This window comes from Mobula birostris, chromosome 32 (genome assembly GCF_030028105.1).
Source record: "Mobula birostris isolate sMobBir1 chromosome 32, sMobBir1.hap1, whole genome shotgun sequence".
Taxonomy (NCBI): domain Eukaryota; kingdom Metazoa; phylum Chordata; class Chondrichthyes; order Myliobatiformes; family Myliobatidae; genus Mobula; species Mobula birostris.
This window is the reverse complement of record NC_092401.1, coordinates 5,244,586-5,270,854: the sequence shown is the minus strand read 5'-3', so window position 1 is coordinate 5,270,854 and position 26,269 is coordinate 5,244,586. Positions and strand designations below refer to the sequence as shown.

Below are 26,269 nucleotides of genomic sequence, written 5' to 3'. Positions count from 1 at the left end.
CCAAGTAGTTTTTTTTCAAAAGTAACGTATTTTCATCGTGAAAAATTAAATGATTAAACTTCAATTAAAATATTGTCCTTGTCACACATAGTGCATTGTAGCTTCCAGGTTTCTTGGTGCTGGAGAGTGCACTAATTTTTATATATATATATATATATATATATATATATATATATATATAGAGAGAGAGAGAGAGAGAGAGAGAGAGAGACAGACAGACAGACAGACAGACAGACAGACACACACACCAATCCCTCTCCCTCCCCCTCCTTGTCCTGGGCACCCTGCTGTAAATTCAGCATAGTGACGGTGCACGTGAGCAAGACGGATGGATGTAGCTTTTGCGTGGCTGCCCCAGCCAGGCTGAGGAGGAGCCAGTGGGGAGTTTGCTGCACCAACCCACGCACTCCATCTGCCTTCCACTTCCCAGTCTACAGTCAGTGTCTGAAGATCAGATGCATGGGGACGGAATGCTAACTCCGAAATCTCAGGGATGGTCCCTCCAGGAGTAGAGAGGGGTTATGCAAGTTCTTGTACATTTTTGGAAGATGGCCTGCTCCAGGTCACTGCAGTTGCAGGCATCCGAGAAAGCTGCAGAGTTGTGTAAAGTTCATTGGACAGGACTGCTCTGTGCAACCCTGTTCATCCCAGGTCCGCAAAAGAAACAGTGTGATGAGTGACAGTCACATTTCTTTGCTTCTAGATTCTGACGGGTGAAGACTGGAACGTGGTGATGTATGATGGCATAGAATCCCAGGGTGGTGTCAACAGAGGGATGATCTCCTCCGTCTACTTCATCGTCCTGACTCTCTTCGGCAACTGTATCCTTGACATCTCAAAGCACAGAGTCTGGTATCAGTCTAACTTCCCAAGAGCGTGGCCCCAGCCTGATTGAGCAGGTTATATTTGTTGGCCATAAGAAACTTACAGTCCACAACATGGGGGAGAAACAAAGGCAACTGGTTTGTCTACTCCTCCCTATCCTTCATTCATCCAAATACATTAATTTGTAGACTGTAGTTCCTTCTGGCCAGTGATTTCCATGTCGGGGAATGTGGAATACTACACCAACATATTCCTATTAGTTGTTGTAAAGATCTAATATTTTACATCAAACCACATGTGCTGGGTGAACAGGGACCTTTATTATTCCTCCTTCCTCATCCACCCGAACACAGTCTCCTTCCTTTCATCTATCTGGCGTTCACTGGCAAGGTCCCTCACTAATTGTTCATGAATGTTGGTCAATAAAAAGTGCCTTCAAAGATCCTCTGGTCTCTGGAGATCTAGGACAGAAGCTATTGGTTACTCGTATATGATATAAATTACATAATGTATGAAGAGCATTTGATGGCTCTGGACCTGTGCTCAATGGAGTTGGGATGAATAAGGGGGAACCTAATTAAAACACACTGAATTCTGAATGGCCTGGGAAGAGTGAACGTAGAGAGGATGTTTGCATTAAAATGAGATTCTAGGATCGAAGGCCACAGCCTTGGAATTAAAAAAGGAAGTTCTTTCAGAAGTTTCTTCAGCCAGAGAGTGGCGAATCTGTGGAATTTCTTTGTCACAGAGGACTGTGGAGACCAAGCCATTTGGGTATATTTGAGGCAGGGCTTGATAGGTGCTTGTTTGCTAAATAGATTAAATGTTACTGGGAGAATAGAGCTGAGGGAAATTGAATGGTGGAACAGACTCAGTGGGCCAAATGGCCCAATTCTACTTAAATATCTTACAATGTTATGACTCGTGTTGAACCCTGTTCCCAAAAGTTCTTACTTAACAGAACTGGATTGTGGACTTAACACTCTTACAATGCTAGGTTCTTCCCCCTTTGATCTGTATAACTAAGAACAAATTTCTTACTACCAACGACTGGGATCTGATCGTGTATGTGTGTTTGTTTTGCGTTGCTCTGTTCTTGTTTTGACCTTCATTTGGCTGACCAGATACCCTATTGAATGTATTCTTGGCCATTGCCGTGGACAACCTTGCCAATGCACAGGAGCTGACAAAGGTACAAGGCTGCAATTCTGGAGTAACAGTAGTGACGTCTGCCATGCCAAACACAAACTAGAAGAACAGTACATATTTCACCTGGGTAGTCCACAGCCCAATGATGCGAACACTGAGTTCTCCACTTTCATGTAGCCCATGCTTCCTGTATTCCTGTCTCTCTGTTTGATCCACACAGGCCCTCCAAACCCACTTCTACCTCTTCTCCGTCACCCGGTTTTGTTCCGTTCCCTCACCTGGTTCTAGCTATCTATCCCACTATACCTGCCTGGTATCCCACCTTCTGCTCCAACCGGTTGCACCTGCCCATTACCTGGTTCCTCTTATCACCATCCTTCTTCATCAGGTTCTACCATCTGTACCCTCATGTCTCCACTTCTGCCTTCTCCTCTCCACCCTGCCACTTCCCGCCACTCCCATCCCCTCCCGTCCCCTCCAAAATCTGGCTCCATCTGCTTTTATTTGTTTCTGTCTACCTACCACCCACCAGCCTCTGTCTTCCAACTCCTACCCTCTTCCTCCTCCTCCCCTTATTTGGTTCATTTGCCCAACATCTCCCTCCTCACCTGGATCTACCTATCGTCCTGCTTCACCCACATCTCCTGAAACTGATGTTCTCCCCCTCACTGCCTCAGACTGACCCTCTCCCCCCCACCCCAAACTGACCCTCTCCCCCTCACCCCAAACTGGCCCTCTCCCCTCACCTCCTCAAACTGACCCTCTCCCTTCATCTGCTGAAACTGACCATCTGCCCCCACCTCCTCAAACTGACCCTCTCCCCTCTCCTCCTCAAACTGACACTCTCCCCTCGCCTCCTCGAACTGACCACCTGCCCTCAGCTCCTCAAACTGACCCTCTCCCCTCACCTCCTCAAACTGACTCTCTCCCCTCACCACCTCAAACTGACCATCTCCCCCTCACCTCAAACTGACCATCTTCCCCCCACCTCAAACTGACCATCTCCTCCACACCCTCAGCCGTGATGCAGAGTCTTGACCCAAAACATTGCTAGTCCCTCGGTCTGCTGTGGCCTAACCCTCTGAGCCCCTCCAGCACTTTGTGTTTTGTTTAAGAAGACTTGAGACCAAGCTGCACAGCTGAATCGCAGACCTGGGAGTGCGGTAAGGGCCAGTGTTGTGTATGATATTGAATGGGGGTAACCTCCACAGTACTGCCACCACGTACAAAAGGGTTCTGTTTTAGCACGTACACTCAGTGGCCACTTTACAAGGTACAGGAGTGAAAACCAGTCTGGTTTTCTGTTGTTGTAGCCCATCTATTACAAGGTTCAATGTGTTGTGCATTCATAGATCATCCTCTGCACACCTCTGTTATAATGTGTGGTTATCTGAGTTGCTGTCACCTTCTTGTCCACTTGAACCAGTCTGGCCATCCTCCTCTGACCTCTCTCATTAACAAGACATTTTCACCCACAGAACTGCCACTCACTGGATGTTTTATGTTTATTGCACTATTCTCTAGAAACTCCAGAGACTGTTGTGTGTGTAAATCCCAGAAGATCAGCAGTTCCTGAGATACTCAAACCACCCCATCTGGCACCAACAATCATTCCACGGTTGAAGTCACTGAGATCACATTTCTTCCCCACGTAGACGTTAGGTCCGAACAACAACTGAACCCCTTCCCTGACCATATCAGCGTGCTTTTCTGCATTGAGTTGCTGCCGCATGATTGGCTGATTAGATATTTACATTAACGAGCGGGTGTACCTAATAAAGTGGCCACTGAGTGTAATCCAACAGCTCTTAAAATGTAATACCTCACTCAGCACCTACTGACACACTCTCCTTGTATGTGGACCCAACCATTTACTAACTGAGATAAGTCTGACGCAGCTGATTGATGGTTGGGTACAGTTATTAACAGCTGCATCACACTGGCGATATATTTCAATGGCACAGATTGCAGCAGCCAGTATTGCAGCCATTCGACAGTTGGCCTACAGCATCACCACCATGGCTGCTCTCTGTCTCCTGACCGTCTGCTTAGGTCTCTCATAGCTGATTTCAATGTGTCACAATAGGATGAACAGGAAGAGGAGGAGGCAGCCAATCAGAAGCTTGCCTTGCAAAAGGCCAAGGAAGTGGCGGAAGTGAGCCCGCTGTCAGCTGCCAATCTCTCCATTGCTGCGTAAGTGGAGTCTGGTTAACGTTTGATGTTGTGCTCCTGATTAACGTGGATTTGGTAATGCAATAATAGCTGTGCTTAAAGGAGTAAGGACACACATTGCCGGTGTGGCTGATTCCATTGTGACAAGTTTGAAACTGTTGATTGGATGTACTGCTTGGTGAGTGTCTTTTTTTTCCAGAATTACAGGGGCAGGAGCAAACCATTCAGCCCTTCAAGCTGGCCTTTCCTGCCGTTCAATATTATGGATGGTGCCATGTCCAATATTATGGATGGTGCCATGTCCAATATTATGGATGGTGCCATGCCTTGTCTGTTTCTCTCTGTTTGCCCCTAGGCCCACAAATCAGCCCTGATTATGTTCAACAACTTGAGTATCCACAGTTCTCCAGGGGAAAGAATGTCAAACATCCACAAACTTTTGAGTAAAAGCATTTCTTGGTGATAATTGGATGACGTATCCAGTCCTCTTCCCAGGTCTATACCCACTATTGTCTGCTGGTTACCAGGTGGCACAGTGCCAAAATGAGTACCATTGTATAGTAGGAACATTGCCTGTATGATTGCCTTTGGGTTGAGGCTCTGGTCCTCCTAATCTGATGAGGGGAGAAATCAGGACCCTTCATCTCAGTGTAGGGTGTTTCATCAATATTAGCGTTTCCCAGAAGCAGGTCAGCTCTCTGGCACCTTGGAGTGAAATGGGAGAATAGGAGGAATAGAACCTGTGACATTTCCTTTCAGCCCAGGGATGGGAGTGTACTGCCGGTTCAGATCCGTCTCTTGCTCTGATGGGGATGTCCTATGTCAAGTGAGCTCCACTGCAATGCAGAACATATTGGAAAGTAAATGGGGGTTGCAACGTATCTAGAAGAAATCACTAACTTGGCATCCATTCCTGGGCTGAGTTCGGTTAATAGGGGAGGAGAGATGAAGTCAGATTGCATGAGGTGTCTCTCCCGTTGTTAGAAGGCCACTTGATTTGTATCAAAGTAGCATTAAGGGGTTGAAATTCCTCCTTGGTAGATAAGCTGAATTCGTGTGGAACCGGATCTCAGAAGCAAATGCAAATTCCAGCCATTTGAATGTGGTGGGTTAGCATGCCAAACAAGTATACATTTCTGACCCTTAGTTTCTTCCTACTTGAAGAGTCCTCTTTCCCTCCAGAATCAAATCACAGTGGCCATTTCAGCTACAACTTAGTGGTCACATCCTCACCTCTGAATCAGAAGGTTCTAGACCGGTCTGACGGCCGCACTGAGAGAGTGCAGTAGTGTTGTAGGGACTGACTCTCGGATAAACCAACGCTCTCTTAGCTGGGCGTACAACATCCCATAGTGTTGGTTTGCGGGGGCAGTTCTCCCAGGCATCTTGGCCAATATTTACCCTCAAAGGACATCATGATTTGGCCATTACTTTTCATGGGAGTATGCTGAGCCTAAATTAGCTGGTACACGAAAGGGACCAGACTTGAAAAGGACTGCAAAACACCTTAGGATATGTTAAAAGGTGTTGTAGAAATGTAATGGTGACTTTTAATCACAGTGCCTTTGGAGTGATGCCGAAGAGGTATTTGTCCTGATTGTGAACCAAGATCATTCCCTTCTGCCGTTCTACGCCACCCGCCCCAGCACGACCACCACAGATTGTCGCTGCCTGCTGAAATGAAAGCAGGGAGTCTGAAACAGGACACTAACTTCACTGTAACAGTGGGGGTGAAGGGAAAGATGTGCATTTCAGGAGCAATCTCAGGGCATCCCAGAGTGCTTTATAGCAGGTGTCAGTTGTAATTGAAATACAGACACAAGATTCTGTGGGTGCAGGAAAAAATGTGTAATGCACTCAAACTGCTTGAGGGACTCGGCAAGTCGGGCAGCATCTATGGAGGGAAAAGAGCAGTTGACGTGCAGGGTCTCAAGTGTAATGTTGACTGCTGATTTCCCTCAATAGAGGCGGCTTGACCTACCGAGTTCCTGCAGGATTCATGTGTGTTGTAAAGGAAACACAGCAGCCAATATGCACTCAGTCAGCTCCAGTGTCATAATGGCCAGATAATTTATTTTAGGAATGCTTATAAAAGGTTGAATATTTACCCCAGGTATTTCTGACCTGCTCTTCTTAAAATTGGGTGGGTGGGATCATTTATATCCAGATACCACACCTTGGCTTAACATCTCAAGTAAAGGTGCCATCTCTCAGTGCTCAACCTGGATCTTTGTGTGTAACTCTCTGCTAAAGGACTTCAACCCATAACCTCCTGCCTCTCAAACACCAATTACCACAGCTGGATCCATGGAGAAAGCTGGCCACTCTTAGCTCAGCCAAAACTTTTATTGTGTTATTTTATTGCCAAAATAAAATAAAATTCAACCCAAATCTGAATTGAACATAGCCAATCTGAACCCGGATGAAGCTGCAAACTTGTAATTTTCAATCCAGATGGCCATAGATATTACTGTAACTATAATGATCCAAAAGAACCTACTGATTGGTGGCATTCCAATCTTTCAATTTCCTTGAACAGTTATTCATTTGTTGTATGAAGTATTGGAGATTGTCTGGGTAGGCTATCCAACCATACTGAGGAAATGATTGGGCATCATTTATAACCAAAATTCTGGAGAAGCAGCATCTATAAAGAGGATTAAAGAGACCCTTCATCAGCAAATCAGTGAGCTGCTGATTTCCTTCAGCATTTTCTGGATCAGCAGAATCTCTTGTATTCATAAACCCAAAGCTGAATGTATACTAAACCAACCCAGGCACAAACGTATGGCAAGCAATGTAGTCTCAAACCCACCCACCCAAGCCCGAATGTCTGATGCACAATGCAGACTCTGGCCGAGCTAAACCAGACACGGATTCAGATCCCATTGTGACTGAGTCTGGTTGACAGTTTCTACCTCTTAACATAAAATAATCATTCCTCATGCAGCAATCCCATCTTTCTGAGTGAGTGCTTCTCTGGTGATTTACTGACCAGAGCTCTGACGTTTTTAAGGATCTGTGCATTGTCCTGTGGGACACGTATGCCCGTGATCATGGTACGGGAGTGGGCTATTCAGCCCCTCGAGTTCACACTGGTTTCCCAAAAGAAAAATTAACTATTGATGCTGCCTTGCTCTTACACCACGTTCCTTCAATATAACTCCTTCTGGAATTTATCTCACTTCATTTTTGAAGACGCCTGTTGAATCTTCTTCCACAGTCTCAAGTGTTGCATTGCAAATTCTACCTGTCTGGTGCTTAAAAGCAAAATGGGTTACCTCATTGTCTTTATCCAACTGCTTTGAATCCAGCCAAGAATTTTTCATTTCTTGTTAATGGTGGGAGAGGACATGGAGGGTCAGCAGGGTCATTGACCGATCACATGCAGGAAAATGAGACCCACTGAAGTATCAAGATCTCTGATACTGTGAAATTTGGTACAGTTCTACCTTAGCGAACAGTTTTGAGTTCTCTTAATAAGCAGTTCACATTAAACGTCACCATGGGCAGCGACGCCCATATCCTGAGAATACAAAGAGTTAAGAGTGTACTTAGGGCAGGGGGGAAGAAAGATTGGTTCAAGCTTTACAATGAAGGGCACAGAGGATATCCTTATCCTGGCTCATGTGGTGCCCATGGGGTATTTGTGCATCCAGAGCCACAAAGGTGCTCAGTGTTTGGAGAGCTCCATGTGGTACAGGGGGCAAGGTAGCATCAAGTGTCAGGTTGAATAGATCCGCCACTTTCCAATAAGCATATTAAGAGCAGAAAAGGCCATCTGATCTCTCCAGGATAATCCTCCGCATAAGATCAGTGGTGATACTCTGCCCTGTTAGGATTGGTGTAAATGGGTGGTTGATGGGCTGCTACCCATCGATGGGTCTAAGTGCCTGTTTGTATGCTGTGGCTCTCCGTGACTTTATGAAATGTCATGACCAAAGGAGGCAAAGGGTTGATGAAGGCTTCACCAACAGGGTCAGAGTCAGAGTAAACAGCTGACGTTTCGGGCCGAGAGCCTTCATCAGGACTGGAGGTGAGTGGAGAAGAAGCCAGAATAAGAAGGTGGGGGTGAGGGGAAGGAGGAGAGCTAGAAGGTGATAGGTAAAGCCAGGTGGGAAGAAAAGATAGAGAAGAAGGAATCTGATAGGAGAGGAGAGTGGACCATGGGAGAAAGGGAAGGAGAGGGGGACCCAGGGAGAGATGATAGGCAGGTGCGGAGAAGAAGTAAGAGACTAGAGTGCAGAATAGAAGAAGAGAGAGGGGGAGGGAATTTTTTTTCACCGGAAGGAGAAATTGATATTCATACACATTCCTTAAATACAGTCACTGTAATGTTGCAAATAAGCATTTTGTAATGGGCACTTTCACACTGTAATTAAGAGAATTCTATTTGCTAAGGCAGTGTCATCAATACTAAACCTACAATTAAACTGTTTAAAACAAGAAGATATTTTGAAATATTATCACAGATTATGTGTTAATGATGATTTTACGACAATGGCTTGGTGTCCATTAATTTCTCTCATTAAAGTTTATCGAATTTCAACCCCCCACCCATTATGACCACTCCTCAGATTTCGGCTTAGTGCACAAATAAAATAGACCATTTGGCCCATCTAATTCCTGGAAGCTTAGAGGTTTTATAGGACAAGAAATGACATTCTGTTCATCGTGCTTGTGCTATCCTTTAGAATTGTGATCCCAGGAAAATTGACCCAAAGTGATTGCCGAGATTTTTACTTCAACATTTGCAGAATACCCTGGGACAGATTAACACATGGCATGGAGAGTGGCCGATTCTAGTAGATCATAAGATATGTGAACAGAATTAACCCATTTGGCCATCAAGTCTGTTTTGCCATTCCACCATGGCTGATTTATTATCCCTCTCAACCCCATTTTCTGGCCTTCTCCGCATTACCCTTACTAATCAAGACCTATCAACCTCTGCTTTAACGACTTGACCACCACAGCTGTCTGTGGCAATAAATTCCACAGATTTGCCACCCTCTGGCTAAAAAACAAATTCCTCTCATCTCTGTTCCAAAGGGTCATACTTGTATTCTGAGGCTGTGCCCTCTTTTCCTAGACTACCCCACTTTAGGAAACATCCTCTCCACGTCCAGTCTATCTTGACCTTTCAAAATTTGATAGGTTTCAATGAGATCCCCCCTCATTCTTCTAAACTATCTAAGTACTTACACTTTTATACTTACTCTTTATACTTTATTGTCGCCAAACAATACAAGTACAGGCCCAGAACCATCAAACACTCCTGATACATTAACCCTTTCATTCTGAGGATCCCTCTTGTGAACTCCTCTGCACCCCTCTCCAATGCCAGCACATCCCTTCTTAGATCAGGGTCAAAAAATGCTCACAATACTCCAAGTGCGGTCTGGCCAATGCCTTATAAAGCCTCGGTTAACCACATTAAGTGTCTTTAGATAAGGTGAAGAGACTTGGGGTGCATGTGGTCTTGGTTTGTCGCTGCTAAGGCAACACTGTCCTCAGGTTGTAGAGGGAAGCTAAGAGTTGACCTGCTTACTGTTCTTTGCTACAGATTGTTTACCTGACCCCGGTGTGGGTGAGGCAGTGAAAGGCTCCACAGAATGCTTCAATACTTTGAGTATGTTTAGATTCAGGTGACCACTGTGGCAAAATAGATGCGCAGGAATCTCAAAAACTAAAAATTCATTTGAACCCTGATACCAGCAGAAGAATCCTTTATGTCATTGCCAAGGTATTTCTACGGTAACACAGTGGAGTGTTTAATCAATCATTTATCAGTGAAGTATTATATCAGATGTTGTTGCATGAACAAAGTCACTGGAGAGAAGTACTGGTAGATATAAAGTAGTCTCTTTTTTCGACAGCAGGCATCTTGTTGAGACCCTTTTGGAGAAAGAGGTCTGCTGGACCCAGTATTACATGACATTTTATATGCTAAATATCAGAGGACAATTCTATATTTACAATGCATCTGCAATACTTTCCTTCGATTTAGGTATAACTTTTACACCCTCTTCGCACCCACTCTACAGACACAAATAAATTTTAAATCAGCATTCCAATTAACTGAAAGTTCACAACTTTTAAGAGCCCATTGTCCAGAGCTCCATTTCAAATTTAATCTACAGTCTATATTCAGATCTGAAGGTTGGTGGCTGAAGTTAGTTGCTGAAGTTATTTTTTATATGTCCTAACCCCAAAGAAAACACCCTAACATCAGACCTTAATATTACTCTGAAGATTGGGAATGGTTGAAGGTGTGCGGGGGGCAGAGACACATCCTCAACCAGCAACAGAAGTCCTCTTCATTCCACTTTCAGAGTTTCATTCTTTCAGAAGTACGATTGTTGCCAAATTAATACCTTTAGGAGAAGTGGCAAAGAATAAATTTCTAACCACTGGTGTTCAGGTAGGGTGTTAGTGGAGGATGAAATTCAAACATGGGCTGAAATTCTGGTGCTGATGGTGTGTGACCCATTGCCAAGGGTCGCAGTACTTGGATACAATACTGGAGACTGCTGTTGCCTATGGAATGCCATCCAAATGAAGCTACAGAATGGAAGGACTGGGAGATGTGCTGGTCCTTTGTATTTTGTGATACTGCTGCCTTTGGGCCAAGCCAGCTCTGAACCACTCTTCCTTGCCCTTTACTGCATGACTTTGTTTCCAGGCTGCAGACATTCAGAACGTGCTGTCGTGTACCAATTTACTGGGTAATGTTTGTGACTTTTTTTTTTAATTGTATGTTTTTTATATGACAATGTTCGCAGATAAACCTGACTTTCCTGGCTTGGCTGCATGGCAGCTTCCGTCCAAGTCGCCTCATGGCTGAGAGGGAGCCTCAAATTTAGATCCCTGTTTCAGAAATGCCAGACTGGCATTCAGTTTTGTGACATGATATTGAACGGTTAGAGTATTGGATTTTTTTTTTTTTTGAAAAGAATATGTTTTGCTACACAGAAAGGCCAAGAGCCTGGGGCCTTTTGTTTTCGATCTTGATTCTTTGCTCTTTTGAGATCAGGGAAAACATTAATTACCTCAGACTGTTGCTAAAATGTTAACACTTCAACTAATCTTGATTTATTTTCCCCTCTGTGTCCTAAACCCTGTGCCTCCAGCGAAGATATTTATCCTTGATCATAATGCAATACGGAAATGGCTGCACTTTGATCCTTCCTTATAAAATGTTGTGCTGTTGATCCAAGTCAAGAATGGAGCACAGTGCATGGTTGCTGCTGTGTTTCACACACAGTGCTAGCACGTGTTTAGCACTGGTCAGGTGTCCATCGATCAATGGTCCATTGTGACCACTTGGGAGAGAGCTGGTGGACCTTTTTGTAATGGTTTCCCTTTCCATTGCCTGAGTGAAGGCAAGAAGTGAAACAATTTTCTAAGTTGTGGGATGGTGGAGGGTGATCTGTCATTTCATATAAAATACAGAGAGAGCTCCCAACGATTTTGTTTAGAACTTGGGCTTAGGAGTCTTGGGTCATTTGATGAGGATTTTTTGTCCTTTCTTTGACTGTGGAGTTTTCTGGGACTTCTGTCGTCTACAGCTACCAACTCCATTGGGTGACCCAATTCCATGTCTACCATTTATTCATTCTCAAGATGTATGGAAGGTTGGCAAGACGATTCCTTGTTGGACGTATATGATTGCCCTCGAAGGGATGGTGGTGAGCTGCCGCCCTATACCTCTGTTGTTGTTTGTGGTGACAGTGGTCCCACTTTGCCCTGAGGTTTAACCCCAGCAATGATGGAGGAGGAGTGATTTATCTCCAACAGTGCCAGCAGAAGCTGGTGACCCCATGTTCAATTAGGCAGTACGGTTTGTGCGTTTTGGAGGAAGATGCCTAAGTGAACTCTTGCAGTGCATTTTACAGATGGTGCACAGTGCAGCCATGCTGCCTCAGCGGTGGAAGGAATGTTTAAGGTGGAGGATGAGGCGTAAATCAAACTGGCTGATCTGTCCGGGATGGTGTCAGAACTGCACTCATCCATAGAGAGTATGTCATCTTACTCCTGATGTGCAGAGATAGAAATTCCTTGGGAAGTCAGGAGGTGGGTCACTCACTGCAGGATAAGGGAAATTACCCATAGGATTCAAACACAGAGGCAGCATAGAATAAACACTGTTAATGAATTCGCTTTAGCACCATCAATTGTGCATCACATGATTGGCGCTCCTTGAAACATTGGTTCTAAAACATGGACATTATCCCACTCTGTGCAGAATCCAATACTCAAACCTTGAAGACAATTTGATATTATTTAATTTGATTTTTTTTTCCCAAGTGAGATTGTTGATTTTTATCTTAAGTTAAATTAGCCGAAGATTTGAAAACCCAGTGGAACCAGGACAGTCACGAATCAGCAAATGCCGGAATGTGTGCACTTCATGTGTTTGGTAACAGAGAGCATTCTTCTGAACTCTGACACTTTCTCCACATGTCTGGACAGTACAGAGAGGGTAAGAGCCCCTTCCCCTAGGACCTCAGTGTTCAACAGTGATGTCTGCACTCAAATGTAAGTATCCATGTAGTGCAGGTTAGAAACAAAACCAAAAGACTAGAGCTTCCTCTCGGAACATCTATAGAACCTGTAGCAGAAGTTAACCCCCTGTGTACTGTGGAATAATTTTGTGTGTTTGTAATATGATACATGGCAGTGCTGAGATGCAACAAATTCTATCAAATCTGGTCTGTAATTGCTACTTGGTGTTTATAAAAAATATGAAAATGTTTACAAACCAACATTTAGACAGTTATAAGTTAAAGATTTGTCTTTATAATAATACAGGAATATCACCAGTATTTATGCAGCAGTTTTGATTAAATGCCTTTTTCAAATATAGTTGTTTAGTGATAAAGCAAACGGAATGTAAATCACACAACTTAAATGGACAATCTCAGCTGGTTTTGCCAGAGGGCAGATCTTAAGTCCGGAAGAGCTGGGCACAGATTGTACTGATTTATTTGGAGCAGTGAGATATATACATGTACACAAGAGCTCCTGTGGATGCTGGAAATCCAAAGTAATGCAGACAAAATGCTGGCGGAACTCAGCAGGTCAGGCAGCATCTATGCACCTTCACTCTATTCGCAACAAGCAACATTTCATGGTGGCCAACCATTTTAATTCCATTCCCCATTCTCATTCAGACATGTCAATCCGTGGCCTCCTCTGCTGCCAAGATGAAACCACCCACAAGTCGGAGCAGCAACACCTCATATTCCATCTGGGTAAACTCCAACATGACAGCATGAACATTGATTTTTTTAACTTCTGCTAATTTCTCCCCATCCCCTTCTTTCATTCTCCATTCTGTCTCTCCTCTTCCTCTCACCTCCCTCTGGTGCCCATCCTCCTTCCCGTTCTCACATGCTCCTCTCTCCTCTCCGATCAGATTCCTTCTTCTTCAGCTCTTCCCCTTTTCCACCTATCACCTCCCAGCTTCCAAGGATGGAATATATACAATCTCAAGGATAGAAGCACGTTAACAAATTAAGATCAATGTTATCCTCCACCCACCCACTTCACCACCTGGAATGAGAGAACGTCACTTTAACTGAGATGGATGGCTTTAACATTTTTCGAAATAAGTTCATTAAAAAAAAAGAAATGACTTGCATTTCTCCAGCTTCTTTCAATTAAATTTAAGTTTAATTGTCATTCAACTATACATAAATCTCATGAATACAGCCAGACAAAACTGCCCTACTCAGGAGTCAAGGTGCAAAGTACAATACCAACAGTCACACACAGCACAAAGCACACATCAGCTAGTAAGCCACGCAATAAAAGAGACCAAAACTCATGTCATCGAACTCTGGGGGAGGGAGTGGGGGTAGCATAGCACCGATTCCAGCACAGACACTACACCACACCACCCCCTGGCGCAGCACACCAGCTGACCCCAGCATGGACACCACCCCCTGGCGCAGCACACCAGCTGACCCCAGCATGGACACCACCCCCCAGTGCAGCACACCAGCCGACCCCAGCACGGACACCACGCCACACCACCCCCTGGCGCAGCACACTAGCTGACCCCAGCACGGACACCACCCTCTAGTGCAGCACACCAGCTGACCCCAGCACGGACACCAACCCCCGGTGCAGCACACCAGCCGACCCCAGCATGGACACCACCCCCTGGCGCAGCACACCAGCCGACCCCAGCACGGACACCACGCCACACCACCCCCTGGCACAGCACACTAGCCGACCCCAGCACGGACACCACCCCCTGGCGCAGCACACTAGCTGACCCCAGCATGGACACCACCCCCTGGTGCAGCACGGCAGCTGACCCCAGCACGGACACCACCCCCTGGCGCAGCACACCAGCCGACCCCAGCACGGACACCACCCCCTGGTGCAGCACACCGGCTGACCCCAGCACCGACACCACCCCCTGGTGCAGCACACCGGCTGACCCCAGCACGGACACCACCCCCTGGCACAGCACAGCAGCCGACCCCAGCACGGACACCACCCCCTGGTGCAGCACACCAGCCGACCCCAGCACGGACACCACCCCCTGGTGCAGCACACCGGCTGACCCCAGCACCGACACCACCCCCTGGTGCAGCACAGTAGCTGACCCCAGCACGGACACCACCCCCTGGTGCAGCACACAGGCCGACCCCCGCCCCCAGCAACATTGCAGCCTGACGCCCAGCCCTCGCGCATACAAGATTACAAACATATATAGAATATCAGTAAAATACACAACGCAGAATATACTGTACATGTACATGTATTTAGTCCAGAAACCTCCCGCCCATCGAAACCTTCAGTTGACCATAATAGGGCTCGTCTCCCGCTGAGCGAACCCTGAGGGAGGCAGCAACGACTCCACCTGGATGCCATGACACACTGCCTATGCACCCCCCCCCCAGTGGAGTGCACATCCCCTTATGAACGTCCCGATGCAAATGGGTATTTTTAACGTTTGTTATTGTTGTAATGCGGACAGCTAAGCAGCTAATGTGAGTACAGCAAGTTCCCACAAAAAAAAGGATGAATTGTTTTTAAAAATGTAGTTGAGAGACAAATTTTGGGCCCAGACCTTCAGAGGACGAAGTCTAGTCCTTCAATGGGACCTTCTGCATTTACATGGTAGAAAAGAAAGGATTTTGATTTAAGGGTTTTCTACCACTGGCCAAAGACGTACCAGGTGGGTTAGTTGGTCATTGTAAATTGTCCTATGTTTAGGTTAGGATTAAATCGGGGTTTTTGGCTTGCTCAGGGTGACATGACTTGAAAGGCCAGAGGGGCTTACTGCATGATGTATTGCAAAATGAATGAATGAATCATCAATCAGTCAGTCGCTTGGTGCATTTTTGAGAGTGATCTGCAGCCATCCCTTCAAGCACTGATGATAGCCACAGATTATGGCTGACCCACGTTTTGTGCGTTGCTCCAGATTCCAGCATCTGCAGTCTCTTGTGTCTCCACTGGAGAGTAAGTCTCTGGTAACAAGTGTTCCTGCTGTTCAGGCTTGGGTTAGCAAAGAGATGACAATCTAGAAACACTGTGCAATAATCTGGGCACAGATTAAATGTTCAAATACTTTCATGGCAGATTCAATTCATTAAATATATTTAGAATAAAAATAAGCTTGAACTTATTGTAAAAATAAACCCATCTGGTTAACTAAAGTTATTGGGGGGGAGGGGTTCTGTCCTTAGTACCCTGTCTAATCTTTATGACCCAGTTTGGTTGACCTCAAATTCCCCTCTGAAAGGGCTCCAACGGCAGGCCTAACAGCCCCCATCCTGTGAAAACACTAACTAACAACATTATATCTCCAAAACTGGAATCAGAGCCAATGGTTACCTAAAGTGGCCAATATTCTCACTGTCCTGCTCTAGGAGACCTTCCATGATGCTACAGATGGGAGTACCAATGTAACTAGGGTGAGGCATTTCTACCACACTGTCTGTGCCACAGTTAAGCTGTTACCCTGGAGATCACACTGAGGATCAGAGGCTTAGATAGAGTGAACTGTCAGGGTCTTTTCCCCAGGGCGGAAATGGCCAATATTGGGGCGGCATGGTAGCGTAGTGATTAACACAATGTGTTACAGTACAGGTGACCCAGGTAAAAATCCTGCTTCTGTCAGTAAGGAGATTGTATGTTTTCCCCGTGAGTGTGTGGGGGTTTCCTCGGAGCGTTCTGGTTTCCTCCCACATTCCAAACAACGGACAGGTTGGTAGGTTAATTGGTCATTGTAAATTGTCCCGTGATTAGGCCAGGGTTACTTCAGGGGTTGCTGGGCGGAGCAGCTCGAAGGGCCAGTCCTCCTCCGTGCTGTACCTTAATCAGTAAATAAATAAGAGAGTATAGCTTTAAGGTGATTGGAGGAAAGAATAGGGGGACGGGATGTAGAGGGGTTTTTTTACACAGAGAGTGGTAAGTGCCAGGAGCAATAGAGGCAGATACATTCGGACATTTAAGATACTCTCAGATAGGCACACGGATGAAAGAAAAATGGGGGGGGGGTACTATGTGAGAGGGAAGTGTTAGATTGATCTTGGAGTAGGATCAAGGGTTGGTTCAACATCTGGGACCAAATGGCCTGTTCTGTTCTGTCTTCTGCCTTCCCCAGTGGCAACTTAGGCCAATGACCTCAAGGTAAACAGAGAAAAGTATCCAAAACTATCCTTCGACTAATCGTGAAAATGATCATGGGTACAGTCAGTTCGCTGCTGATGGAAACTGAGCAACACCTCTTCATGCGGGTAAAAGGTAGAAAATCAAAGGAGAGTTCACAGGCATGTGAGGGGGATTCAGTAGCAGGGCACAGGGAGGTGAGGAGAGGAGGAATGGGAGCTGGCATAGATCACTGGGTATGACACATCTTCCGTCATAATAAGTAACTAAGATTGAAAACAAAAGAAACTACGATAAATTATAATGTAAAATAACTGCTCAGCATGTCATTTTCTATATATGCTGCTCCCACAGCAGGTAACCTCCTGTTGAATTTCTCCGTAGTTCATTTCCTGCCAACCATTCTAGTGCAGACAGGTATCCCTAGTACTACAATATTCTGTCGACACACAGAAATGCTCTAAGCTGCTGCCTTCAACAATGAACTTTGGTGGATTGTATTTAATTGTTTTTCTGTGTTTGGGCTATTTTTCCGTCTTAAACATTAATTTGTTTCAGTCTTTGTGCTTTTCTTTAAACAATTGCATTTGCCACTGCTTTCATTCATTGCTTTTCATGATTTGCATTTTGATTTCTTTAGCTGGTTGACTTTGCAGGTGGGAATGGGGGTAATATCTGTGGATAATGATGGAGGCAATAAGCCTTTAAAACAAGAATGGTTTTGCAATTTTTCACACTCCCTGTCCCTGTTCCCCTCTGCTGCTCAGAACAGTGTGAGGAGGGATTTGTGTTATCATGATTGGTCTGGAGACAAATCCAAATCAACTAAACATTGTTAAAAATGGTTGATTAAATAAACCAGACAATTGTTGTTAAAACCCATCTGTTCCAAAAATGTCTTTCAGAGAAGGAAATTTTACCCAGTTTGACTAACGTGAGGTGAGACCCACAACAGCCTCCTGCAATGGCCCAGAGTTCAACGAGAGGTTGAGTGGTCTGCCTGCTTCTTGTAAGCAAATACCTGACCCACAAGGTCCAGGGCTTCTGATGGGTTGTGCCTGACTGAGGTTAAGTAACTGGTCTCTTAGAACGTACTGACATGGTCTTACTGTATGTCAGAGCGTGAGCCATGTGGCAAGAAAGTTCAACCTATCTCACCCCTAAAAGGACACAAAACATGGACAGAGCAAAAAGGGAACAATTGCATATGCTGTTACCCATTTCCTACCTGACAAAGCAGCTCACACTGAACTTTGTGCATTTAACTAATTGCATGCTGCATGGAATGCACTGGATTTTATTTACAGTCGGGTAAGTAGATCTACACGAAGCCTGCCAACAGCTGCCACTACATTGTTGAATACCCGTACTTTTCTTCTTCACTGTTTTGTGCCTTGTGCGTCCTTTTGGTTTGAAAATCAGATCATGGGAAATGTATTTGTGAATGTCTTACAGCAGTACATTCTGTTCGCTGCTGTGATAATCAGTGGTCCTTTCAGAAAAGCTTTGCTCTTTGGGGAACCTGGGAAGAGGTGGTTAGAGTTGGAAAAACAGATGGGCCTTTTCAGAATGAAATTTGAAAAGACTTCCACATGCCAAGTATGGTAGATGCTCAAAACATCCTCCTGGAAGTGAAAGTCACTGCCCAAATAGTAATTAATTTAAAAACTAACCAGTGGATTTTTGTTCTCTCGAAAATTCCAATAATTTGGCACCTTCAGTACTTTGATGGTGCTGATTTTCCAGTGTTTTGCAGTGATCAAAAGCTGAGCCACTGGGATTTTTGAATAATTGAATAGCAAATCATTGATATTAGGAGACATGGGGTTAAATCACAGACATCCATAATGCTGTTGGATAGTGAGACAGGCTTGTCAGTCTCCTGACCTCTGCCTGTTCATGGGTTTTGATACTGTCTTCACCTTTCCGCCTACCCGCAACCCCTCCCCACCCACAAATTCTAGTCTTAGAATTTTCCTTTTCTTAGAGTTTAATAGGACAGGCCATTCAGCCCTTTGAGCATGCTACAATGTGAAATAAAGTCATAACTAACCATGTGGTTAATTGATTTACCTACCTTGTCATCAAATCTTTTGATATTCAACAATCTGTTAATCTTGGCCAGCAACTGAGCCTCCAAAGACACAGGGACAGATAATTTGCAACGTTCACAATCCAACGAAGAAATTCCTTCTCATCTTAATCCTACTTTTCTAGCCCTCAGTTCCTGACTATCCAATTATAAGATACAGCAGCAAAATTAGGCCATTCATCCAATCAAGTCTGCTCACCATTCAATCGTGGTCAATTTCTTTTCAATCCCATTCCCCAACCTTCTTCCTGTATCTCTTAACCTCTTTACAAATCAAGAACCTATCGATTGCAAGTTTGATACACCCTCCATGGGAGCAAATTCATGTGAGAAAGTATAATATTTTCAGGGTATTTTGCAGGACAGTTCGCTGAATTCTCTGTTAATTTCTGTAAGGCCCTTGATGCAAGATGGCAGGCTGCAAGTAAGGGAATCTAAACAGTAACTTCAGGATCATTGACAGTAACTTCAAGACTCTCGCATTAAATCACAAGCATAGAAATCCCAACACCAATGTCACTTTTGCCGAGTAGCGGCAGTGAACGTTCGTCACCCCATCGTTGTTACTGCTAGAGGGTCCAGGGAAAAGTTAGCCACTGAGTTTGAGTCCTCTAACTTCATAGTCTTCTATGTAATATTGCTACGGGCAGGGAGGTCTTGTTAACTATGTGGGCAGACAACCTGATAATACCCAGTTTCCTTTCAGGAAGGAACAGCAGAAGAACCAGAAACATGGGAAGACGGTATGGGAGCAGCGGATGAGCGAGATGAGGAAGCAGAACTTGCTGACCAGCCGGGAGGCCATTTACAACGAGCTGGACCCTGACGAGAGGTGGAAGATGGCCTACTCCATGAATATCCGCCGGGACATGAAGACCCACATGGACCGGCCGCTGGTGGTGGACCCTCAGGAGAACAGAAACAACAACACGAACAAAACCAGGCCTTCGGAGCCCACTGTGGATCATCGCGGCAGTCATCAGAGGGCAGAGGAGTTTCTGAGAAAGCAGGCACGCTACCACGACCCGAACAAGGACAGGACTCTTGAGAGGGAGGTGGGGGTGCTGGAGCAGGGCGAGAGGTTCAGGAGGTACCGCAGCAACAGTAAAGAAGGGGAACTGAACCGAGACGGAGTGCCAAGGGATGTGGAGTACCGGACGAGGGAGCAGGAGGGGAACCAGGAGAGGAACGTGAGGGATGGGGACTGTGAACGGAGCCAGGCCAACGAGCCCACGCACAGGCGGCACCAGCACCGGCCGGGAGGGAGCAAGGAAGGGAGAAGCAGCTCGTCCAGGGCGGAGGGCGACAGGGAGCGGCGCCACAGGGCGCACCGGCGCGGCGTGGAGGCCCACGATGCCGGCGGGATGGAGGATGGTGTCAAAAGCGAGAGGCGCTCGAAGCACAGGGACGGCACCCGTGGTGGCAGGGAGGGCAAAGACAGCGAGCACACAGAAGGTGTGGAGAGGCGCCGGCGTAACCGGCACGCTCAATCCACGTACGACAACGACGGCAAGAAAGAGAGGGAGGACAAAGAGCCAGCATCAAAGGAGAGGAGGCACAGGCGGAAAAAGTACGTGACATTTTAAAGTGATTGTACCTCAAAACGGAAAACGGAGATTGGGTCAGATAATCATTTCACTAGCTCATTAGTGTCTGTTTCCAACACTGGGTTCACTGAAGACAGTTACTGCTACATTGTACTTTAGGTCAAAGGACCAGAGATAAACCACTGACCACACCAACCAACACACTAACAAAGCCTCAGTGTCAGGGGCGGCATGGTAGCGCAATGGCTAGCACAGGCAGCATCTATGGGAAAAAAAGTACAGTCAACGTTCCGGGCAACATTAAAGTCAACTGTGTGAGTACAGTTTGCTCTTTCACCAAAGGTGGAGACCCAAGAGACGGCCGATGCTGGAATTCTGAGGCAGAATTGAGCTACCTGACCAGCCGAGTTTCTCCAGCAGCTTGGTTTGGGCCCCTTATAAGGACGATGGTTTCAGGGAACTGGGACTGTGTAATGAAGAGCTGACATTTTTCAGATCAGTTCAGTGAGGTTTAACATCTCATTGTGCATGACTTTTTATCACCACTGAAAGTTGAGGGATTTTTACATCATACAAAAAGTGCTGGAGAGAACAAAATTCCCACTGAGTCTCATTTCTTGGGCAACACGGTAGTGTAGCGGTTAGCATAACGCTGGCAACGTGGGTTTAATCCCGCCGTTGTCTGTACGTTCTCCCTGTGACCGTGTGGGTTTCCTCCAGGTACTCCAATTTCCTCTCACATTACAAAGACGTACCGATTAGCAAGTTAATTGCTCACGTGGGTGTAATTGGAGGGCATAGCCTTGTTGGGCCTGTTACTGTGCTGTATCGCTAAATAAATAAACATGCAGGAACGTGTGCTAAATTGCACTGCTAATTTATTTATTTAACCCAATTTTCAGCAGCACAGTACCATCTTTATTTGGAATTGCGAGAATGAATTTCTAGCCCTCTGTTCTTACTGGGGTCAGTATAAGTATAAACTTGGATTGTTTTAGTGCAGGGGTTCCCAAACTGGGGTCCAAGGACCCCTTGCTTAATGGCGTTGGTCCATGGCATAAAAATGGTTGTTTAATGGTATTGGCACATGACATACAAGTGATTGGGAACCCCTGGTTTGGAGCCAACCAGCATGGAAACAGGCCTTTAGGATCAAGCCAGTCAATGCTGTCGCATCTGCCCGTGTATGGCCCGTAACCCTCACAACTTCTCCTATCCACGTACTTACCTAGATCATTTTTAAATGTGGCTACTGTGCCCACCTGAAACACAGTCTCTGGCAGCTCATTCCAAATACACTTGAAGAAGCTGCTCCGATGTTCCATTTAAACTGTGCACTTGATCTCCGTCCCATCATACTCCACAGGGCCCTACTGTTCATGGTATAAGTCCTACCCCAGTTTCATCTCCTAAGATGCATTACCTGACATTTATCCGGTTTGAAAGCTATTTGTCAATACTCAGCCTGCATACCTAACCCCTGTTAAAGATGGGAAAAACTTGGTCTGTTCTCTCTGGAGCACTTGAGGTTGATGGGAGACCTGAAAGAGGCTCATACATTAGGCGAGACATGGACGGAGTAGGCAGACATGGACCTGAAAGAGGCTCATAAATTAGGTGAGACTGGACGGAGTAGGCAGTTGGTAGCTGCAAAGGAGAGAATGGGCAAATGTGGATTTTCTTCTCCGCAGCATTGGGGGCCGAGGGTGAACTAATGTAAGCAGATACGTAAACAGGGTTGATAGTCAGTCTTTTTCCCAGGTTGAAATGTCTAATACTAAACGCAAGAGGAGAAACATTTAGAGAAGGTACAGTATGTGTGACAGGTTTGATTACACTGGGGGGGGGTAGGTGCCTGGAATGTCCTGCCAGGGGTAGGGGTGGCATTTGAGGCATTTTGACGGACACATGAATGTGCAGGGAAGGGAGGCAACAGGCAGATGGGATGGTGGATGCTGGTCCGATTTCAACATTTAAGGGAAGTTTGGATGTACGTGGATGGGGGGTGGGGTGGTTATATAGGGCTGTCACCCAGGTGCAGATCAATGGGATTAGGCAGAATAACATTTCAGCATGGACTAGATGGGTCAAAGGGTCTGTTTCTGTTCTGTAGTTCTTTATGACTGGCATTGTGCTTAGTGCAGGTATTTTGGGCTGAAGGAAGGGCTTGTTCCTGTGCTGTACTGCTCAAAGTTCTCTGTTCAGACTCCTGGTATGAGCTGCCCTGCTGTGATTTCTAATTCCGTGTTATTGTTAAAGGGAGAGCCAAGGCAATGCTCCTCCCGCTCCTGGGGGCCTCACCTTGTCCACCACACGGCCGGTACAGCAGGACATCAGCAGGCAGAATGGACAGCACGCCGAGGATATGGACAACCTCCGGAACAGCAAGCTGGCAACACAACCTGTCAATCCCAGGAACACCAACAACCCCAGGGACGCAGCCAATCCCACCAACCCCTCAGACCCCTCCAGTCTTAATAACTCTGGAAAAATCGGAAACCACACTAACCCTCCTAATCCCAGTAACCCCTCCAATCTGCTCAACACGGCCAATCGCAAGGCCCCCACCACCACCCCTGGGAATCCGACCAATCCCAGCAACCCCAAGAATCCAGAGAATAACCTCATCCTGACCAACCCGACCAGTCCCAACAATCCAGCAAAGGCCGTCCAAAAGCCCGATCACACAACTATAAACATCCCGTTTGCTGATCCTACTCTACAAGGTAAGGCTGTGAGTGCTGGGGAGAAAGCTCTGATAATCTGGCACCCGATTACTCGGAATTCCCGACAGTTCAGTATCTGGGGCACTCGTTAGTCCAGAGTATAAGCGAGGAATTTAGACTGTAATGGGGCTGTGTAAACAGAGCTGGAGGCCTAGAATACAGCTGGGTCCAGGGTTAGTGGTGGGAAAACGGAAGGTCGGTGTAAAACAGACAAAAACTGAAACTTACAAGACAAGCTCACCAGGATCTGTTTCCTGCTCCCTTAAAATTCACAGGGTACCGAGGGTAATTTGCTGCAGTACTGTGTAACAAAGAAAAATAAAATTGTGTTCAAGTTTCAATAGCAGTAACTTCTAATAATACTGAAAATCTACTTGTGCTATACTACAAAAAACTTGAGAGCCCCTGTCTAAGAAGAGATGTGCTGCCATTGCCCTGTACTCACTGGAGTTTAGAAGAATAAGGGGGATCTCATGGATACCTATTGCATATTGAAAGCCCTAGATAGAGTGGAGATGGAGAGGACGTTTCCTGTAGCGGGGGAGAGGGCACAGCCTCAGAATACAAGGATGTCCCTTTAGAACAGAGTTGAGGAGGAATTTCTTTCACCAGAGGGTGGCGAATCTGTATAATTCATTGTCACAGATGCTGGGTGGGGGTGGGGGGGGCAAGTCATTGGGTATACCTAAAGTGGAGGTTGATAGGTTCTTGATTAGTGAGGGCGTCAAAGGTTACAAGGAGAAAGCAGGACAATGGGGTTGAGAGGGATAATAAATCAGCCATGATGGAATGGTGGAGCAGACTCTTTGGGCCAATGTCCTATGTCTGCTCCTCTGCCTTGTGGTCTTATGAGTGAGATAGGTAGTTAGAATCATTTTCCCAGGGTGGAAATGTCAGATATTAGAGAGCATGCTTTTAGAGTGAGAAGAGGAAATTTTAATGGAGAGGTTCAGGGTAAATAATTTTTTTTACACAGAGTGGTGAATTGCCAGGGATAATGAAGCAGATATGACACATACTTTTAGACAGACACATACGGCCAATGGAGGATATGTATGATGTGCAGGTAAAAGAGATTTAGTTTAGTTTGGCATTGTGTACAGAATAGACTTTATGGGCTGAAGGGGCCTGCTCCTGGCCTACTGTTCTATATTCTCTAACTGGAGGATTATAGGGACTGGCTAGGCTGGGGTTGTTTCCTTTCAAACAGTGGAGGCCCAGGGAAATTTAAATGAACTTTATAAATTACTCAGAGGCCTTCCTAGGCCTATGAAGTTTCAATGAGCATTTATTTATGGTAATGGGTAGAAAATGAGATGGGAGTTAATAGCTTTATGTTTTCCTCCAGACATTGGTGATTTTCTGGAACTCATTTCCTGAAAGGGCACTGGTGGCGGAAATGTTCACCAGATTATATAACAGCTGGGAGGGTGCTTGTGCTCAGTAATGGTATCCCAGGACAAGAGCTGCGATGAGGGGGAGTCTCAGTTGTTCTTTCTCGGCTTTCAGATAGATTGAATGGCCTCCTCTAATCTTGGGATACAGGAATAACCCAAGGGAAGGAAACGGCCCCAAATTAGGCAATGGGTGAGTCAGTGCTGGATCGGCTGGAGTGACCATATTGAGTGGAACCCTTCCTTGAGTAGGATGTAGCCAATCAGGGAACAAAAAATAACAAAGCAAATGGATGGAGGAACTCAGCGGTTCAGGCAGCATCTGCAGGGACAAAGGGATAGTTCGTGTTTCAGGACGAGAGTCTGCACCAGGACTGATTGAGTAGAGGCGAGGGGGTCTGGCAGGGGCCAGTGGGTGATTGGTGGTACCAAGTGAGGAGAGACATGATGGGGGAAGGTGGAGCTGGGTGAGGTGGGGGTGACTGACAGCCGGAGCCAGTTTGAGGATAGAGAGAGGGAGGGTAGGGACAAAGGTGATTGATACTGGAGGAGTGATGGGCTGATGGAACTGGATGGAGAAGGGTGAGCCAAGGGACAAGAAATCCAGGTGGATATGAGTTTGACTGCTACTCTTGGAGCCTGATGTGAACTACAAACCAAGCAATGAGACTGTTCCCATTCTGTCTCCTCAGTGAATAAGAATGCGAACACAGATGCTGTGCCCACAAAGGAAGAGGAAAAGAAAGAAGAGGAGAGGGTGAAAGCTGACAACGACGATGGTCCAAAACCAATGCCTCCCTACAGCTCCATGTTCATCCTGAGCACCACCAACCCGTAGGTCTCTCCCAACAACTATCTGACCTAACGCGGCTTCACTGCGAAACCCTGCATGACCAAGCTTGCTGTGTTCCCCAGCCACTGTCATTAACGTAAATGGAGTTGCCTTTGGGGTTTCTCTGCCTTGTTGATGTATTCCTGAGATCTGGGCATCATTAGCATTTAGAACAGGAGTTCCCAACCTGGGCTCCACGGACACTTCAGTTAATGGTAAGGCTCCATGCATGAGAAAGGTTGGAAACCCTGATTTACAGTTACGTAGTGCTACGGCATGGCACTGGGCTCCTCAGCTCGACTAGTCCATTGTGCCCCCTAAGCTAGTTCCATTACCCACATATGGTGCATACCCCGCTATACCCTCCTAGCCACGTACTTATCCAAATGTCTTTTAAATATTATCATTTACCTGCTCCTTAGGCTCCTTCACTCTTTCACCACACCTGCTACTGTTTCACACAGACTTGAAACTCCAAACGCTCCTGGCCAGCCTCTCTTGATCTTATAAAGTTGAAGTTACTGAAACTGCTGGCCATATCCCTGCTTGTACCAAGCCCTGTCCCCCATCACCTGCCATGCTCACTGACCCACTCTGCCTCCCAGTTTGGTGATGCCTTGTCATTAAAATTCCCAGCCTTTTTCTCAGATCCCAGCTCTCTCTAGGTCAGGGGCTCACAACTATTGTTGTTCCAGATAATCTCTTCCAGACTCTCAGCATTCCAGTATGTTGCTCTTTCCAAATGTAACCACAGCACCATTGGTGCTCAGGAAACACATACTGACACCCCCTCCCCACATCTCTGTGTACCTCTTAGAGTCACACAGCTCAGAAACTGGACCATGCCAACTAAGATTCCCATCTAAACTAGTCTTACTTTCCCATGTTTCACCCAT

General features: G+C 46.0%; 1 protein-coding gene across 1 annotated transcript in view; it reads left to right on the top strand.

Moving 5' to 3' along the window:
- Positions 1–26,269, top strand: part of LOC140191058 (voltage-dependent P/Q-type calcium channel subunit alpha-1A-like) — a 597,550-nt gene that overhangs the window by 395,296 nt on the left and 175,985 nt on the right. The window contains exons 19-24 of the mRNA XM_072248133.1: positions 704–821; positions 1,950–2,017; positions 4,061–4,167; positions 19,581–20,444; positions 22,681–23,147; positions 25,210–25,375. Coding sequence (XP_072104234.1) covers positions 704–821; positions 1,950–2,017; positions 4,061–4,167; positions 19,581–20,444; positions 22,681–23,147; positions 25,210–25,375 — 1,790 coding nt within the window. The remainder of the gene's footprint in view (positions 1–703; positions 822–1,949; positions 2,018–4,060; positions 4,168–19,580; positions 20,445–22,680; positions 23,148–25,209; positions 25,376–26,269) is intronic.